General features: G+C 34.7%; 1 protein-coding gene and 3 pseudogenes across 1 annotated transcript in view; 2 read left to right on the top strand and 2 right to left on the bottom strand.

Annotated features, from left to right (window-relative positions):
- The window catches only part of PPM1D (protein phosphatase, Mg2+/Mn2+ dependent 1D), a 45,880-nt gene that overhangs the window by 15,241 nt on the left and 10,315 nt on the right, over positions 1-20,324 (top strand). Inside the window, exons 2-4 of the mRNA XM_039885842.1 lie at positions 2,108-2,336; positions 10,505-10,629; positions 20,127-20,317. Of these exons, the coding sequence (XP_039741776.1) occupies positions 2,108-2,336; positions 10,505-10,629; positions 20,127-20,317 (545 nt within the window). The remainder of the gene's footprint in view (positions 1-2,107; positions 2,337-10,504; positions 10,630-20,126; positions 20,318-20,324) is intronic.
- LOC120621266 (uncharacterized) lies at positions 10,023-10,141 on the bottom strand (annotated as a pseudogene).
- LOC120621230 (uncharacterized) lies at positions 11,973-12,091 on the bottom strand (annotated as a pseudogene).
- On the top strand, positions 14,407-14,515 carry LOC120621322 (uncharacterized; annotated as a pseudogene).

Here is a 20,324-nt window from a genome sequence, read left to right as displayed (position 1 = left end):
CAGGTGGTCCTGGAGGGGCATAGACTGTGGCTAAACTTGGCCTGCAGCTGAACCCCTCTCAGTACTGTGCCACTGGACACCTATTACGTAAAGCCACACTAATAAGACTGAGAGACTTAAGAGCTTTGCTTAGTACATAGAAACAGGCACAGAAAGGCAGCCAAAATGGGAAGACAAAGAAGCAGAAACTATATGAGAGAACAGAACAGAGATTGAGAAATGGAGTAAAGCAGTCTAACAAATGCAGAGTTCAAAACACTGTTTTTAAGTGAACATGAATTCAGTGAGAACTTCAAAGAAGAGATAAAAAACGTAAAAGTGGAAATGGAAATTATAAAAGTGAACCAGTCAGAAATGAAGAGCAGATTATCTGAGATGAGAAGTATATTAAATGGAATAAACAAAGTGAATAAAGAAGAGGATCTAATGACCTATATAGAGGATGGGAAAGCCAAGGACACTCAATCAGAATGGCAAGAAAAACGAAGCCAAAACTATAATAATAATTTAAGGAACCTATGGGACACTATTAAAGGTAAAAATATCCATTTCATAGGGGTACTGGGAAAAAAAGACGTTGAAGAGCTATTTGAAGAAATAACGATGGAAAACTTCCTTAACCTGGTGAAGGAAATAGACATAAAACCCCAGGATGCTCAGAGAGTCCCCAAAACCGGGATCCCAAAGAGGCTACACCAAGATACATCATAATTAAAATGCCAAGGGTTAAATACAAAGAGAGAATCTTAAAAGCAGCTAGAGAAAAATAGATAATTACTTATAAGGGAACACTCATAAGACTGGCAGCTGATTTCTCAAAAGAAACTATACAGGACAGAAGGGCTTAGCACAAAGTATCCAACGTGATGAAGACCCAGGATCTACAATCAAGAATACTTTATCCAGCAAAGCTATCATTTAAAGTTGAAGGACAGATAAAGAGCTTCCCAGACAAAAATAAGCTAAAGGAAATTACCATCACCAAGCCAGTATTACAGGAAATGTTGGAGGGACCTATTTAAGTAGAAAAAACATGTGTCAAAAACAGGAATAAAGACTGGTAATAACTACATTCCTGTCAACCTTAAATGGAAAAGAATTAAGTGCTCCAACCAAAAGATAGAGTGGCTGAATGAGTAAGAAAACAAAATCCCTATATGTGCTGCCTACAAGATACTCATTTCAGATTAAAAGACACAGGCTAAAAGGAAGAGAATGGAAAAAGATATTGCCTTGATGGATTAGACGGTATTGCAGTGAATGAAATGGGTCAGATAAAGACAAATTTCTCAGGATTTCACCTACATGTGGAATCTAAGGAACAAAATCAACAACAACAAAAAAAGTGGAAATAAACTTATAGATACAGAGAATATTTTGAAAGATACTAGATGGAAGAGGGTTTGGGGAGGGGAAGAGCTCAAAGGGATTAAGAGGTACAAATGGATGGTTGCAGAATAGACATAGATATGTAGAATGTAGCATGGGGAAGATGGTTAATAATGTAATAAATATGTAAAGGGGAAGAGGGGTACTAGATTTAGTGGAGTGATGAGTTAATGTAGATCTCTGATTACTATGCTATGCAACTAAAACATATATTATTGTATGCCAACTACAATTGAAAACTCGAATTGTACAATGTAAATACAAATAACAAATTGTCTATTATATTTCAATAAAGATGGAAAAAAATCATATAGCTTTTTCTGAAAATCTTTTTGAAGAGATATTAATAAATAGGTACTGGGCTACTGGCTCTACTTATGCTACATGAAAGTATCAAAACTCTTTAACACATCCTTGCCACTAAATGTAGTTAGGGCTAAGACTTATGTTGAACTAGTAAGTATATCCATTAATATTTTTCTCCTAGGATTGGTTTGATGGTAGTAATGTAATTGTATTATTTATAAAATTAATTTATTAATATATTCATGAAGAGATTAACATAAGGCCTTTAATAGCTTTCAGAATATTTTTCTTAAAAACTTTCCAGTGTTAATTCAAATTTTAACATGTCAATTCAGCATATGTTGCTATTTTTATTCTGTTACAGTATTAGTGTTGATACCTGGAAAAGTAAAATTTTTATTTCTTATTACAGCAGAATGGCCAAAGACGATGACGGGTCTTCCCAGCACATCAGGGACAACTGCCAGTGTGGTCATTATACGAGGCATGAAGATGTATGTAGCTCATGTGGGTGACTCAGGGGTGGTTCTTGGAATTCAGGATGACCCGAAGGACGATTTCGTCAGAGCTGTGGAAGTAACACAGGACCATAAGCCAGAACTCCCCAAGGAAAGAGAACGAATTGAAGGACTTGGTGGGAGGTAATCATTGTGCTGTTTTGTCTTTCCTCTCTTGGTTCCATTTAGTCCTTTTCTGCTTTAGTAAGGAGATTGACCTAATTCTCCCTTTTAATGAAGTGACTTTCTTGGTATCACAGGTTTTTAGTTTGCCTGAAAAGGTACCCATGTGCATTTATATTTATCTCATTATTTTGAATTGACTATTTTATTTCTGATAATGGCTCCAAAAAGAATAGCATTTTATAGTAAGACTCAAGGAACAACACATAGAAGGATTTATTGGAAACCTTTTACATGAATATTGTTCAACATGACCTTGAGAATCTGAACAGAGCAGCCTTTAGAGTTCCAGAGTAGAACAGTTTGAATCTGGCTTTGGGAATAGAATTTTATTAGAATTAATCTTCAGCGTTTTTCTTTGATTTCTAGTCATTTGTGCTGTACACCTTTCTTCTTTTCTTTGTGTCAACTTTATTATCTCAATATGTAGATAGTTTAACTAAAACTGACTTCATCATGATATTTTTATGATAAAAACAAATATAAGATTGTTCTAAAAATCAAAGGAATGAATAATGAGAGTATTTAAAAATTATCCCAATACCAATTTGTAAAAATTGAATCTGAGACAAGTTAAATAGAATCCAATGTTTTCTAAATAATCATTCTAACTAAAGCCTTACCATGATATTATTACTTTCCTCTCTTTTATTGAATCAGAACTGTCTTTTACAGAAAAATAATAAACTAGAGAAAAGAATATTCTTAAACTCTAAGGAATTCAAACAAAATCACTAAGGAAAACACTAAAACATTGCCACCCCCACATAGAATAAAGGAGAGAAAGTTTGAAAAACAACAACAAAAGTGCAAAAGTAATAAACATGACAAAATGTTTAACATTATTGAAATGAAACTCTATATTCTTCTATTGGGTTAGCAAAGATTAAAAACCAGAGAGGTAGTCTGGTTTTACTCTTTTTGTTGAAATGGATATCCTGGTGGTAAGATTATAAATTGGTATGACCTATATAGAATATAATACATATCAGTAGCTTTAAATGTTTAGAGACTCAATAATTTCAAGAACCTAAAGAAGAAGTCTGAAATGTGGACCAGAATGTCTGAAAAGAGTTATTGATTGCAGCATGTTTAATGACTGTTAAAGACTGGAAATAACTTGAAGTCCCAACAGCTGGAAGATGGTTAAGTATACTATAATACATATTCATAACATTGAATATGTTATAACCATTAAAATGATGTTTATAGATAAATTTTTTAAAATATGGTGTTATGAAAATTTTCAAACGTAAGTCGAGTACTATAATGAACTCTCGTATAATGGAGAATTTTTAATAATAGGAGAATGCCTATTGGTCACAAAATAAGTAGGATATAAAATTATATTTATGGTGTAATCTCAACTGTGTAGAGAAATAAAAACAAGATAGGAATACACCAAATGTTAACAATTTTCTGAATAATGATTTACTTATACATCTACACATGCACACACTTTTTTAATGGTAGCTTTCGGCTAAAATTTAGCATAAGATAATATGCTATAGAAGTTTTCTAAATTCCTACTCTCCCACAGGGCCACCCAATTCCCCTCCACTTACAAGAAACCAGTATTATGTATATCCTTCAATAGAGAGATACTCATATACAGTCAAATATGAAACTGTTCCATGTATGGATGGATATACCATCATTTATTTAACTAGTCTCTTGTTGAAGGATACTTTAATTTTTTTTTTGTTATTACAAATGCTATTGTAAAAAAAATCCTGCACGTTCATCTTTTTGTACTGTGCAAGTATATTTGTAGGATCATTTCCTAGAAGTAGAATTGATGGGCCAAAGAGGAGTGTTTTGAATATTGATAAATATTTGTCTCTATGAGAGTTGTTATACTTCTTTTTTTTTTAAGTTTTTATACTTCTATCAGCAGTGTATGTGGATGCCCTTGTGTAGAACTTCTTGATCATATCCAAGTTTAAGTTTAAAAAAGGAATATCAATGATAATTTAATTTGAATTTATATTATGAGAAAGATTGAATATCTTTTTATTTGTTTAAGAGCTATTTATGTTTCCTTTTCTTTGTTTATATTGTTTCTTCATTTGGGGGAAAGGTTATTAACTTTTTTTTATTAATATGTTGGAGCCACATTAATTAGTCTAATGCATATGATGTGAGTTTCAGGCATTGTTTTCACAGTTTGTCTTTTGATTATGCTCCTGGAATTTTTTTCCCACATGGAAGTTTATTTTAATGTAGTTAAATTTGTCAGTCTCTTCTGTTATGATTTTTGATTTCTGTGCCATACGTACAGTTATCCCACTGATATTAAAAAGCCTTTATATTTTCTTCTAGTACAGCAGTTATAAATATTTTTGGTCTTACGAACCCTTTCCATTCTTAAAAATTGAGGACTTCAAGGAGCTTTATATATGTATATATATATATATATAAATATATGAAAATATATGTGGAGTATTGATTTTATCATCTTAGAATTAAAATGGACACATTTTCAATTATTTTTTAATTCATTGAACAATAACGGTGTTAGAACAACAGGTGTTGGCGAAGATGTGGAGAAAAGGGAACTCTCATACACTGTTGGTGGGATTGCAAATTGGAACAGCCACTATGGGAAACAGTCTCAAAAAATTAAAAATGGATATAACTTTTGACCCAGCAATTGAATTTCTGAGTATTTATCCAGAGAAAACCAAAACAATAATCCGTAAAGATCTATGCACCCCTATGTTCATGGCAGCACAATTTATGATAGCCAAGCCATGGAAGCAACCTAAATACCCATCAACAGACGATTGGATAAAGAAGTTATGGTTCATATATACAATGGAATATTATTTAGCCATTTAAAAAACAATGAAATCCTACCATTTGCAGTGACATGGATGGACCTTGAGGTTATTATGCTGAGTGAAATAAGTCAGATTTCACTTATATGTGGAATCTAAGGATCAGAAAGAACTAATCAGAAACAGACTCACAAATATAGAGGATAGTTTGGTGATGGCCAGAGAGGAGGAGGTTTGGGGGGCTGGAAGAATGGGGTGAAGAGTTAAAGAAGTACAAATTAGTTCATAGATGGTCATGGGGATGGAAATGCAGTTAGCATTAATGTGTAATGGGTAGGCGGAGAGCCAGAGAAGAGAAAGAGCAGTTAGTGGGATCATTTTATAAACTATGTAAATGTCTAACCAATATACTGTATACATGAAACTAATAAAGTTAAAAAAAAGTTAAACTCATAATGTATTAACATAAAGAATATTTTTTATGAAAAAAATAGCTAATTTCCAAAACAAACGTTTAGTCAGAGGATTGGCATTGTTTTATATTTTTATAAGTCTCTTTAATGTCTGGCTGAATAGGTGACATCTAGATTCTCATATCTGTTTCTGCATTCAATCTGTTGTGATATGTTATTTTGGCTACAGTATCTGAAGTAAAATCTGGTCTTACATAGATATGTAGTTGGAAAAAGGAGTATTTTAATGGCTTTTCAATATGTTGGGGGTTATTCTTCTTTGATACTATTTCAAAACTCAAGAAGTGGTAGTTTCTTAAAAGTTAATAGTGTGGTGTCTAAAATCCTATCAGTGACCTTTTCATATTCTTAAATTAAGAGCCATAGGTATATCAATTAAGAGCCATTGGTTAAGTGATTTTTTTTTAATCCATACATTTTTAAAAATTAATAGACTTTATTTTTCAGAGCAATTTTAGGTTCACAGCAAAATGGAGTGGAAAGTACCAGAGAGTTCCCATATGCTTCCTGCCTTGTCCTACATGCACAGCCTTTCCCACTATCAACATCCTGTGCCAGAGTGGTACATTTGATAGAATCTGTGACCCTACTTTGACAGATCATTATCACCCAAAGTCCATAATTTACATTAGGTTTGCTCTTGGTGGTGTACATTCTAGGGTTTTGACAAATGTCTAATGACATGTATTTACTGTTATGTCATCATATAGAATAATTTCACCGTCCTAAAATGCTCTGTGTTCTGCCTATTTATCCCTTCCTACCTTACTCCTGGCAACCACTGGTCTTGTTATTGTTTACATAGTTTTGCCTTTTCCAAGATGTCATTTAGTTGGAAATCATGTAGTATATAGTCCCATACATGATTTTGTGACATAGGCATTGGTCATTTGTAAAATGCTGGTTTGCTGAGTTATACAGATCATCCAGATATTAACACGTTTTATAATATACTAGCGTATCAAGTCATGTAACCTCTCAAAAACTCCACTGTATATATATAGTCTTATTATGAAGATAATTTTGACCTTGCAGACCCCCTGAAAAGGTCTGGAGGACTCCCAGAGGCTCCTGAACCATGTTTTGTGAGAACCATGTTTCTGTTACTTGAATGGTTTCATCTTTTACATTTTAATCAGTCTCTCTGGAATTTTAAAATCCAAGCTGTAGGCATACAAGTTATTTTTTTTTTTTCTCAATGACCACTAGTAACCACTTGAACAGTTATACATCTTTAATTACTGACATAAAATCTTTTACTGGGAAGATGACATTGAGTTTACCCTTTTCTAATACTGTTTCTCTGGTTAAGATAAATATGGAATGTCACCTCTGTTAAAAGGCAATATTGCTTATCGAAGAATGATCCTTGAGTGGAGCTGTATCTGGATAGGGAAGATTTCGAATGTACTATATTATAAATTTCTCTTGGGAAGCACAGACCTTAGTTGCCCTGTGTACATGCAGGTTGATTTGTATAGGGGCCAGGAAGTCAGGGCTATTATAAGACACTGATTCCTAAGGCATATGAAACTTAACCTGTGGCATGTGATGCTTACTAGGGGTGGGGGGGACTATAGCATGGCTCCTGGATTTCTTTAAGGATCACTGCTGAAGATAGTATGACTGAAGCTGCTTGCTGTCATGCTGTGTTTCCTGTCCTGTATCCCACAAAGTTAAACGAGCCTGGTTTCATGCTACATATGGTATTTGATCCTATGAGTGTGATGGTCAGTCTGTATCTGAGACCACTGCTGGTAGTCATGCAAAGTGGGCTTTGTAATTATAAACTGAACTTTTGGATATATTTGGTTCTTTTTCTGGTCTTTTATTTTTTTATACTGTATGTTCATATACCAGTACCATACTTTTTTTAATTGAGGCTTTATTATAATTTTTAACATTGGTAGGCCTCATCCCTTCTCATTAATCTTTTAAAAAATATTTTTCTTGACTATTCTTGCTTTATTTTTCTATATGAAGTTTTAAATTATATTTTGATTTTAATAACTTAAATAGAGTTTATGTTTTTTGTCTTATCTCTTAAAATACCATCTGGATAGTTGGACAGATGCTCTTTGTCATTTGGGAGCAGGTGTCTTTCTGCACAAATTGAGCTGTTTTATTATAAGTTATTTCCTCCTGTCCCTCTGTGTCACCCTAGGCAGTTGGCCAGTGCTCTGTTTTTCCAGCCTTCTGTTGCTGCTCAGTCAGCTTTCTGCATATCAGGCTGTTTCTTTGTGTATGCCTCTGTGTGTGTGTGCCTGCATGTGCGTATGTAGTGTGTGCGTGTGTATGCCTTTTAATCATACAGGACAACAGCGAGGAGTGCAATAAAAGCAGCATTTTTTATAACATTGCTTTGTTTTTTTGATTCTGGATTTAAAACTTTGTTTTAACTAGTGCCTCATAGGATTTAGTTGTTTTTTAATATTAAGTATCAGGAAGGCTCCTAGTAGTTATTATTGGAAGCAATTTGAGTAGCTTCTATAATTACTTAAGTATTAAATCTTATTTTTTTTAGGGAGCAGGTTTAGGAAAAGGACAATAGGGCTTAAGGTGTTACGAAGGCAGAATGTTGATGTCTCTTCCTGTAACTCTTATGTGTCATAGATGCTTCTGAATGGTACATTTAATCTTTACTCTCTAGTTTTCTTTTTGAGGATCCGCATTGAAGAAAGCATAATATAAGACTGCCTTTGATATTTTTACTCTTGTTATGACCTAGAATAATGTTGAACTGCTAATTAAGTGGTTCTTAAAAGGGATAGTAAATGAGCATCTCTCTTGAATTTCTCTTCTGTGTTAACATTGACAGCATTTTCAGATAATTCTGTACTTGCTTCATTCCTCCTCTTGTGCTATCTGGTAGTCACCACTAGCTACATTTATTTAAATTTAAATATAAATTAAGTAAACAAAAATTCAACTTCTCATTTGCACTAGCCACATTTACAGTGCTCAGTAGCCACACATGGCTAGTGGCTACTGTATTGGACAATGCAGAGTAAACATTTTTATCATTGCAGGAAGTTTCATGAAACAGCTGCTCAAATATCCTGGCCTGCCTTCATCAGACGAGATTGTTTTCTACTTTAGAAAGAAGATTGAGGCTATTCTTCTCTCATATTTATGGTTTTTTTGTTCCAACGAAGATTGGTTTTTTCTCATTTATAAGGTTTATGCCTTTATTTTGCTTCTCTTAAGACTTTTATTCCATTTGTTATTTCTTCTATTATCATCATTCCTTCGAGTTAGAGCAGAGATATAAAAGCCATAGATAGAGGTTAATCAGCTGGCTGTTGCTGAGGTGTATAGCATTTCAGTGACATTCATTTGGAGGTAGTCACCATTATTTGTCTTGTCTTCATTTTCCATATCTCGAAGCCAGTTTAGTTTTAATGTTTATCAAGTTTAGTGGGATAGAGTCATGCTACTCAAATTCAACATAACAAATTAATAAGAGACTCACATGTCAGGACATCAGGATGTCATAGTACTTGTTAATAATGAGAAAAGTAACTGACAAGAAGATCACATATTGTCAGCTGACCTGCTATAGATGAAATAAAATTTCAGATTATAATCAAAGGGTTTCTGGGTACACGTGGGACCTGAGTGAGAACACTTAGCTAGAATATCTTAATGCCATCTATCTTTGAGAGTCTTGGGAATCAACTTCTGTCTTACATGAATGTATCTGTCAGATGGACTTGTTATCAGGTACACTAATATCGTTTCTTGGAAATGCTATTTGTCACTCTTTCCCTAAACTTTTCTAGCCTTCCAGAGGAACGTTTTTCTTCTCTTTTTTTTTTTTTAAATTTTTTAAAGCAGGCAGATTATGACTAAATTGATTTAAGGTTCGTTCAGCTTCCCATTTCAATCATACCAGGCACAGGTTGAGAGACCGTTTCTTGTTTTTTTATTATTATTACTTTATTTCCTGCAAGACTTGACCATATTTCCATGTTTTAGGCAACCTAGAATATACTAACTCCTCTGTATACTAATTACAGATTTCTGCTGCTCCTGTGTCAAATTTCTAGGACAGTTTTCTTAATCTGCTAACTCTTAAGCCTACATCTTTACAATTGTTTCCAAAGTCTGATCTCACACTTTTAATTACAGAAATACCTAAATACGTATTTTTATTGAAGCACTGCCTATTAATTCCTCAAGTCAAAAATATTAAAACTGAAGTTCTGTTTTGAGTACCCTCAAATTTCTCAAAAACTTTATATCTTTACTTCTCTCTCTCTCTATATATATATATATATATATATATATATATATTTTTTTTTTTTTTTTGCGAGGCAACCCTTGGTTGACCTCACAGATTGCAAGGACCTTGTCAGATTACAATCCCTTATTTTTTTATTTTCATTTTTGTACCCCTACAGCACCTGGTCTTTCTAGGTGGTCTCCCATCCAAGTACTAACCGGACCCGACCCTACTTAGCTTCCGAGATCAGACAGGATCTGGCTTGTTCAGGGTGGCATGGCCGTAGACTGCTTTTCAATTTTTTAAATCATTATTTAATCCCTCTCTATTTATAACCTCTTTCTTCTTCCTCCCTCAATATTTCCAGTTATCTTGGTTTTTTTTTTGACATGATATCTCCTCATTTTTCTTCCATTACTTCCATTTCATTCTTTCTAGCCTACATCAGTAATTTCCAAATTCTCATCTTAATAACCCTATTTTGTTTTTCCTCTCTGAACAGGAACTTTGGCTTATACATCTTTGTATCTGAAACAGATGTCATTATTTTATGATAATACAATCTGATTTTATCAGTTATTTAACACATTGAGCTATGTTAGTTTTCATCTGTTAGTCATTTAGACTATTTATTTGAACTCTGTTTTTTAGTGTCATGAACAAGTCTGGAGTGAATCGTGTAGTTTGGAAACGACCTCGGCTTACTCATAATGGACCTATTAGAAGGAGCACAGTTATTGACCAGATTCCTTTTCTGGCGGTTGCAAGAGCACTTGGTAAGTACAACTTAAATTTGGTGAAATCATATTGATTTTTCTATAATATATGATGGTAAAATAAAAGAGGAGATTGAGAATTAAACCCTCATTTAGTATATAATGGGCGTGGAAATATGATGATATTATATCAAGTGCTGTAAAACCTAATTGAGGGGAAGATTGGAGTATGGATTTCCATGCCAGTTGCTCTTTGATCATGAGTCATGTTCAATGTTTTGCTAATTCCCATCTATACTTAGAGAAGTATGTGTATGCTTAGGCTTAATGTTACCCTTAAAACTATTTCTAAATGTCCTTCCCTACTTCAGCCCTTTATATTTCTCTTAAGAGTCTCCAGGGAGGGGGAAAATAAAAAAATAAAATGTTAAAAAATTATGTATATATAGTATGAAAAAAATAATAAACTGGCATTAAAGTACTAAAACAAAAGTCTCCAAAGCTCTTTTTTTTTTTTTTAAGGTAGCAAAGTATATTGCCCATGACAAAATAAAAATAGTTATTTCCTGGCCTACCTGGTTTTGGAATGAAGGCTAGAAGGTTATAGCTATAGAAATATCTTACCTTGGATATGCTAGTAATTTTCTTCTACAGAAAATTTCTCTTATAAAGCACCAATTTTTTCCTTCTCTTCTTTCCTCTCACAAACACTTGAGTACTAACTTGGTTCCAGGCACTGTGTCATGCTTTGGTGAGATAATACAGATATACCCTGTCTGCCCCCATGGAGCAAGACTAGTTGGGGAGACAGGCAGTAAAGAAGTAAGCTTGTAAATGAAATAATTACAGATTAGGAAATACCATGAAAGAAAGAAACAGGGTCGTGTGTTAAACAATAATTTAAAAGGGGAAAAACTAGTTTAGACAGTGTGATAGAAATGCTCCTTTAGGAAGGTTTTTTTAGGTGAGATTTGATGGCTGAGAAGGAGCTTATTCTTGTGAAGAATCTGTTGAAGAATAGTCCAGGCATGGATCCTGAATTGGGAAAGAGCTTGACATAGTCTGGGAATTATCGAAAGGTTAGAGTTAATGAGGCAGACCTGGGCAACACCATGGCAGATGTTTGCATTCCAATCTAAGTGTAATGGGAAGCATTGAAGGATATTAGGCTAAGGGCTAACATCTGATTTGCATTTTCAAAAGATCTTTCTACATACTGCTATCTCTTGTTCATCTTGGGTGATCAAATGCATATATTCCCAATCTATAATCTAGGAGAGGAAATAGATAATAAGCAAACAAATGAAAAAATTATTATTATTATTTTAGGGAGGCAACCCTTGGTTGACCTCACAGATTGCAAGGACCTTGTCAGCTTACAATCCCTTATTTTTCATTTTTTACGCCCACAGCACCTGGTCTTCCTAGGTGGTCTCCCATTCAAGTACTAACCAAGCCTGACCCTGCTTAGCTTCCAAGATCAGACGGGATCGGGCTTGTTCAGGGTGGCATGGCTATAGATGAGAAAATTATTTTAAAAAGTGTCATGAAGGAATTAAATAACATGATGTGACAGGAGGAATAGTGGATGGCAATGAAGGGCTACTTTATAGAGGACAATCAAGGAATATTCTTTAAGAAGGTGTTATTTGAGTAAGACCTGAAGGAGGAGTAGAGGTAAGGAAAATAACAGTCAAAGCAGAGCCACAGCATTTGCAAAGGCCATTAAGCAGTTAAGGATATTTGATAGGGGGAGGGATTAGGAGGTATACAGCATATACTCTCTTCCTACTGAATAACATTCTGACTTTCTTTTGGGAAATTATATCTCTCCTACTGTGTGGAATTTTAGTTTAGACATTCCTATTCAGGGTTCCTTTGTAAAACAAATGTCAGGCATATGGCCCCACCTAGATCAGCCAGATTCTCTATTCTGGATTTTGAACTATGAATTTAGTAAGGATGAAAATTTAAAACAGAAAAAACTGGTGAGAATGAATTCATCGTAGTGATATTGACCTCTTTCAGCAGTGTCCATTGGTAGGGTTGGGTTTTTCTGCCTAGTTGCATGGAAATGCCCTGTTTCCATTCCTCGTTCTTCAGCTTGTCTGTTGCATGAGCTACTTGATTTTCTTCTGAGTTGCCTTTTTGGTCTTTATTAATCTGAGCTAGAAATTGTTGTTTGCAAGCAAAGAATCCTAATGCAGGAAGGAAAGGGCTTGATTCTTTAAGGAATGGGAATGAAACCAGTGTAAGAGAGGAGGTAGAGATAAAGTAGAGGTAGAGATGAAGATACTTAACCGATTAAGAAGGGCCTTGTAGGCTAAGGTAAGGAATTAGGTGGAGACATTATGGATAGGAGGCAAGAACTAAATCCTATGAGGCTTTCTAGCCCATGGTAAGGAATTTTATTTTAAATGCTTTTGGGAAGGGATTAAAGAGTAGAGGTATACCATAGTAGTTAAGAGAGAGACTTTGGAGCCAAAATTCCTAGGTTCTAATCCCAGTGTCATTACTTAATGTATAAACTTGGGCAAATTACTTAATATATTGTGACACAGTTTTCAGCTATAAAGTGAGGCTAATAATAATGGTACCTGCCTCATACTGTTGTGTGTATTGGATGACTTAATACATGTAAAATGCTTAAAATAGTGCCTGGCACATAGTAAGTGCTCTATAAATGTTAGCTATTATTATTGTAATTTATTGAAGTAGGGCAGTAACATCATCCAGTGTGTTTTTAAAGGATCATTTTGGCCACTATAATAGCTGAAATTATAGGGTAATAAGATTGGAGGCAAAGATACCATTTAGGGGCCTGTAGCAGCATTCAGGTCACTTTATATATTTTATAGATTTTTGTAGAACTAGAAGGCTGTCAAAGTTACCCAAGTCATTTACTCATAGTATAAGTATATGATACAGTTGATCCTCCAATCAAGGAAAAAGAGGGGAGAAGGTGATAGTCAGCTGCTGTATACATTTCAAGTAGATGGATATTATTAAATAGAAGGGATTTTTTTTTTTTTTTATGGGAAAACAACTCATTGGACTACGAGGGCAAGGTCTTACTTCAGGTTCAAAAGTAAGGTGAACCTTCAATTTAAAAAAGTAGATGCCAGGTTATTTTGTATACATGAAGCGTGTGTGCCAAGCATTTCAAGTAGGCTTTGAAACCCTTAAGTGATTGTGTAGAGGAAGAGAAAGAACAGATGAAGGACTAGCAGAAGGAGCAGCATTATTAGATATTGCTCCATTTCTCTCCAAAGTGATTTTGCCAAGTTATTAAAATCCCACTGTATTAGTTGTCTGTTGCTCTCTAACAGAATACTCTAAAACTTAGCAGTTTAAAACATTTATTATCTCACATAGTTTCTGTGGCTCAGGAACCTGGGAGTGGCTCAGCTAGGTGTTTATGGCTCAGGGTCTCTCATGTGATTGCAATCAAGATGTCAGTTATGACTTTTGTGATCATCTGAAAACTTGCATGAGGTTGGACATTTACTTCTAGGTTGGCTTACTCACACTGCTCTTGGCAGGAGGCCTCAGTTCCTTGCCTTATAGGCCTCTTGGTAAGGCTGCTTGATGTGTCTTCATGAGATGGCAGCTGGCTTCCCCAGAATGAGTGATCCAGGGGAGAGTGAGATAATAGCCACAGTGTGTTTTTATGATCTAGTGTCATAATGACACATCATCACTTCCTCCAGATTTTATTTGTTAGCACCGAGTCACTGAGTTTAGCCTAAACTTAAGTGGAGGGGAATTAAGCTCTGCCTCTTAAAAAAAGTATATAAGAATTTGTATACATTTTTTTTTTTTTTTAAGGTAAGTTTAGTCTACGGCCATGCCACCCTGAACAAGCCCAATCTTGGAAGCTAAGCAGGGTTGGGCCTGGTTAGTACTTGGATGGGAGGCCACCTAGGAAGAACAGGTTCTGTTGGCGTAAAAACTGAAATTAAGAAAATAATAATTAATTAAAATAAAAATAGAAAAAGGCTTATAGAATAAAGATATGTATATATTTTTTAAAAGGTAAGTTTAAAACACTGTTGATAGTTCAGGTAAAAGGAAGACTGAGAAGTGACCATTGGGTTTAGCAATGTGGAAGCCATTGGTTACCATGAGAAAGTATCTTTTGGTGGGATAGTTAGACCACAGTCATTATTGGAATTGGTTCAAAAAAGAGCAAGGGAGGAAAATTTGATAGTTTAGGCACTCTTCCTAGGTGTTTTAGTATAAAGCGAAGGAGAGCAAGGGAAGAAGTAATAGCAGTTGATGAGAAAGACCCACTAGAACAGTGAAAACTCCATGTAGAAGATAAAAGAAAATTGTTATAGTAATGTCCTACAACATTTTGACATAACTTTGTAAACAAATACATGGAAATAAATGAATTTTGATATAAAGAGATATGGGAGAGGTGAAATTTAGTAATGAAACAATAGCTTGTTTTTTCTTGATTTAAATAATTTCACATTTTCTCCTCAAAAATACCTTTCAGATCTGAACATTTTTGCTAAAAAATGTTTTATTACATTTTTTCAGTCCTTATTCTGTCACTCAGGGAAAACTTTTTTAAAAAAAATAATGGTCTTAGTTTTGTTTTTTAAGTTTAACTTCTTGCATGATAATACTTAATGGTCCATAGTAAATTAAATGATACTATTTAACACCATTATTATTTATGACCATTTTTCTTCTAGTTTTTTGTGAAAGAAAGAAATGTACTTATAAAAATTGGTACTATTTAGTTGCTGATGACCATAATTGCATGAATACAGATGTAGCAAAAGTGCCTTCTAGTGGCTGTCTGATGGAATTGTGTTTGAGTCTGAAGACAAAAGGGAAATGGCCATTGAGCAGGCAACCAACAAGGTCTGCCACAGTGTCCAAGAGCCTCTCTGATTCCTACTAATTTGATCTCAGGTGAAGCCATGTAGATTGCCTGAGCTGGAAGGATATGGGAATCTACATGGCTTTACTATATCATATGTTTCTAAATCTGGCTATAGATAGGAATCATCTTGTGAGTTTGTTAATTCAAATTCTTGTGCATTTTACTGGCAAATTGAAAGCAACTTGAGCATCAAAACAATACTAGCAGGTTTTCCGCACTACCCAGAGAGGGGCCCATATGGCATTGATCTTAGTTCCCACGTAACTTAAAGGGAAACTTCCACAATGCCCGGAGCCCTTGATGTTCTGAAAATGAAAGAGGAGGATGTCCTCAAATTCCTTGCAGCAGTAACCCACTTGGATGGCACCAACCGTGACTTCCAAATGGAACAGTACATCCACAAAAGGAAAAGTGATGGCATCTACATTATAAATTTGAAGAGAACCTGGTAGAACCTTCTGCTGGCACCTTGTGCCATTGTTGCCATTGAAAACCCAGCTGATGTCATTGTCATATCATCCAGGAATACTGGCCAGCGATCTGTGCTGAAGTTTGCTCCTGCCACTGGAGCCACTCCTGTTGCTGGGCCAATTCACTCCTGGAACCTTCACTAACCAGATCCAGGCAGCCTTACGGGAGCCGAGACTTCCAGTGGTTACTGATCCTAGGGCTAATCACCAGCCTTTCACAGAGGCATCTTATGTTAATCTGCCTACCATCGTCCTGTGTAACACAGGCTCTCCTCTGCACTATGTGGACATTGCTATCCCTTGCAACAACAACGGAGTTCACTCAGTAGGTCTGATCTGGTGGATGCTGGCATGGGAAATTCTGTGCATGCCTGGTACCATCTCTTGTGAACGCTCATGGGAGGTCATGCCCGATCTCTGCTTCTACAGAGATCCTGAAGAGACTGAAAAGGAAAAGCAGGCTGCTGCTGAAAAGGCTGTGATGAAGGAGGAATTTCAGGGTGAATGGACTGCTCCAACTCCTGAGTTCACTGCTGCTCAACCTGAAGTTGCAGACTGGTCTGAAGGCATTCAGGTGTCCTCTGTCCCTGTTCAGCAGTTTCCTACTGAAGACTGGAGTGCTCAGTCCACTGAAGACCTGGCTGCAACCTCTACTGCTCAGTCTACTGAATGGTAGGAACAACTACTGAGTGATCTTAAGCTGTTCTTTCACAAACTCTTAAACCAAATGGAAATAAGGTTGATGAAAAATAAACCGTTTCTAAAAGTTTAAAAAAAAAAAAACAGGAATAGGTTATAACGTTGAGAGAAAAAAGAATCCATGAGTCCATACTGATAACTAAAAGGATTATAAAGAAAGGAAATGGAAACTCTTCTAACATCACTTTACAACCATCACAGTAACTATTGATTCATGCAAGAATTATTAATAGATGCTAAAATGTGGCACATTTGGGTTGAGAACAGGATATTTCACACAGTCTCAAACTATCACCATACAGATTACTTATCAATTACAAAATGAAGGTCACCTTTACAGTGCTGGTAGACAGCACTTTAACCAAATGATTAAGCTTGGCATTTCTAATAATGACACATTGTGTCTCATCAGATGATAAACTGAGGAAGACACAGCTTTAGCAATTTAGTGTTCTGGCCCCCCAAAAAAGTTTAACCTGAACACAAACCCTTATATGTAGCATGAGAACACGAGGAAACAAGTCTAAATAAAGGTTCAGCCACTCTGCAAAACATCTGTCCTGGATTCTTCACAATTGTCAACGTCATGAATGACAAAAACAAAGAACCTAGAGAATTATTCTGGGTTAAAAAACAACTAAAAAAATGTGACAACTAGATGCAATGAATAATACTTAAGTGGATCCTGGATATTAAAAAAAACATTGGGACACCTGGGGAAGTTTGAATAGAGATTTTGTAATACACAGTACTGGATCAATATGAAATTTCCTGAATGTGGTTACGTAGAAGAACATTCTTATGCTTAGGAGATAAATGCTGAAATTTTAATATTTAGAGATAAAGTGTTTGATGTCTGCAACCTAATCTCAAATGGTTCTGTAAATAAAACCATCTCTATGCACAAATGGCATCATTAAATAGAAAATCCCAAAGAATCTCCAAAAAGCTGCTAGAATTAGTAACATACACAGTCAATCATATTTTTATGTACTAGAAATGAACAATCCATAATTGAAATTGAAAACAATTTATAACTACCCAAAACAAGAATACTTATGTATAATTGTAATAAAATATGTTCAAGATCTGTATAGTGAAAACTAAAACACTGATGAAAGAGATCTAGACTTAAAAAAATAGAGATACACCATGTTCTTGGATTGCGAGATATATTATTCTTAAGATGGCATTTCTCTTCAAACAGATCTATAGGTTCAGTGCAGTCCCAATCAAAACCCAGAGTTTCAGAAATTTAAGCTAGATGAAATTCTGGAAATGTATTGAGGTTTAGTGAGAAAGAAATAGAGATTGGCAAGATACTGAGGACTAATGATTTAAGAGTTGTCAGTTAAAGAGTAATTATAAGCTTGAGAGGATGATTTTGCCAAAGTAGTGTATATATATGCTTGTGCGTATATAGATATAGATATCTCTAGAAGAATAATAGTTGTTTCCTATATGGAGAACCGGGCAGGACAGGGATGGGAAAGATTTTTCACTGTATGCTTTTTTGTATCTTTTGGGTTTTGTACCATGTGAATGTATTACTACCTATTCAAGTAAACAACTTATTTTAAAATATTTTCAAATTTATGAAGATACTAATGTTAGCTTATATGTGAGAAACTGTAGTCCTTCTTCAGGGCTATATAATCTGCATTAGATTGAAAGTTGGAAATTCTTTTTTCACCGAGATTTTAGTTTAGACGTAATAGGGATTCTACTTTATATAAATTTATGTTCCTCCTTGGAGTGACAACTTTAATCCCAAATAGTGAGAAGAAACTGCTTTTAAAAGTTTTTATCATTTATGAACTCTGTAATTTCTACCATAGTATTTATCTTAACTATTTCTATGTTCATTTTTAAAATTTCATCAACCAGGGAGCTTTATTTTACTCATATAAAGAGGTAAATGTGTCTGAATGAGCTAACCTAGGGTATAATTGGCTTTTCGTGGTAACGTGTTCTCTTTTGCTACTCTGAAGAATCAATTGCCCCTTTCAGGAGGCCGGTTTAGCAGTGAATTTTGCCCTTTTAGAGTGGAGTAATGGTTTGAATTATTCTTTCCTTGGACTCTAAGCATGTTTGAATTGGCTAGTATTTCTGATGGGAGGTAATGGAGAAGTTTAAATAAGGAAGGGAAAGGACAAAGAGCTTCATCTTGTTTAGGAAAAAGCCATACCCATTGAAAGGAGTCAACAGCTATTGACTTTCTTCTGCAAAAACCTTTGCTTTTAATTTAGGTCTTTCTCCAAAGTACTTTACAACAAACAAAAAAGGAAATTTATGTATTCTCCTTTCTGTCTCCTCCTTCCCCAGTTTTTGGGAGCAAAAGAAAGGTTTATATTGTACTACTTACTTTGACTTACGTATCACAGAAGAGTAGATGGTTTCTGTAAATTGCTTTTTCTTCTTTTTCACTTTTATTGATCTTTTTAATGGCTTGAGTCAACAAAAAGTATTCTGTTGAACTTTTTGAGGTTTATATCTAATAGGTCTAAAGGGCAGAAGTGTAGGCATTGTTTTATGTGGAGCTAATCAAGGAGGATAACTGTGTAAGAACTTTCTTTTTTCTGGCTTACTGAAAGTGTAAACTGTCTTTAAAGGTATAGTAGGTTATGTTTTGATGTAGATACTTTCTTGGTCTATTAACACAAGGTTTTCAAATAGTCATTAAGACTCTCCAGAGCAAGTTGTCCTGTCTTATCTTCACAATGATCTTGTTTAATCTTGGCCCTTTGTTCTTCCCTGTACAGTTTAGAATCAGCTTGTCAAATCCTACAAAAATCCTTTTGGGATTTGGATTTTAATTACATTGACTTTATAGGTTATTTTTGGAGGAATTAACATCTTTATAATATTAAGTCTTTATGAATACAGTTTATTCCTCCATTTAGTCTTTAGCATTTTGGAATGTGATTGTATAATCTTGTCCATAAAAGACTTAGATACATTTTATTACATTTATTTCTAAGTATCTTACATTTGGTTCACTGTAAATGGAATTGTTTAAAATTTTATAGTTTCTATTTCTTGCTATTGTATAAAGAATACAGTTAACTTATATGTATTGGGTTTGTATTTAACAACCTTGCTAGGTGTTTCTATTCTGATAATTTAATTTTTTTGGTTTCCCATGTAGAAATAAAATTATCTACAAATGCTGATGGTTTTATTTTTTTTCCTTTCCAATTCATATACCTTATTTATTTTTATTATCTTTCTGTGCTGGAAAGGCCCTCCAGTATAGTATTGGAAGAGAAGTGGTAGTAAAAGGCATACTTTTTTTCAGGTTAAGGAGTTAACCGTTTATCTCTAGTTTTCTAGGAAGTTTTTTTTAGTATCATGAATGGATTTTGAATGTCATCAAATACTTTTCTCTACCTATTGAATTGAACATGTAGATTTTTTCCTTTAATCTGTTGATGCGATACTACTATGCTTGGAAATAATACTTCTTTCTTTTGCTTCCTTGCCCCTAGGTGATTTGTGGAGCTATGATTTCTTCAGTGGTGAGTTTGTTGTGTCACCTGAACCAGACACAAGTGTCCACACTCTTGATCCCCAGAAGCACAAGTATATTATCTTGGGGAGTGATGGACTTTGGAATATGATTCCGCCTCAAGATGCCATCTCAATGTGCCAGGACCAAGAGGAGAAAAAGTACTTGATGGTGAGAA

The sequence above is a fragment of the Pteropus medius genome, unplaced genomic scaffold, assembly GCF_902729225.1.
Source record: "Pteropus medius unplaced genomic scaffold, Ma_sr-lr_union100, whole genome shotgun sequence".
Lineage (NCBI taxonomy): Eukaryota > Metazoa > Chordata > Mammalia > Chiroptera > Pteropodidae > Pteropus > Pteropus medius.
Note: the sequence above shows the minus strand (reverse complement) of the source record. Positions and strands in the feature narration are given on the sequence as shown.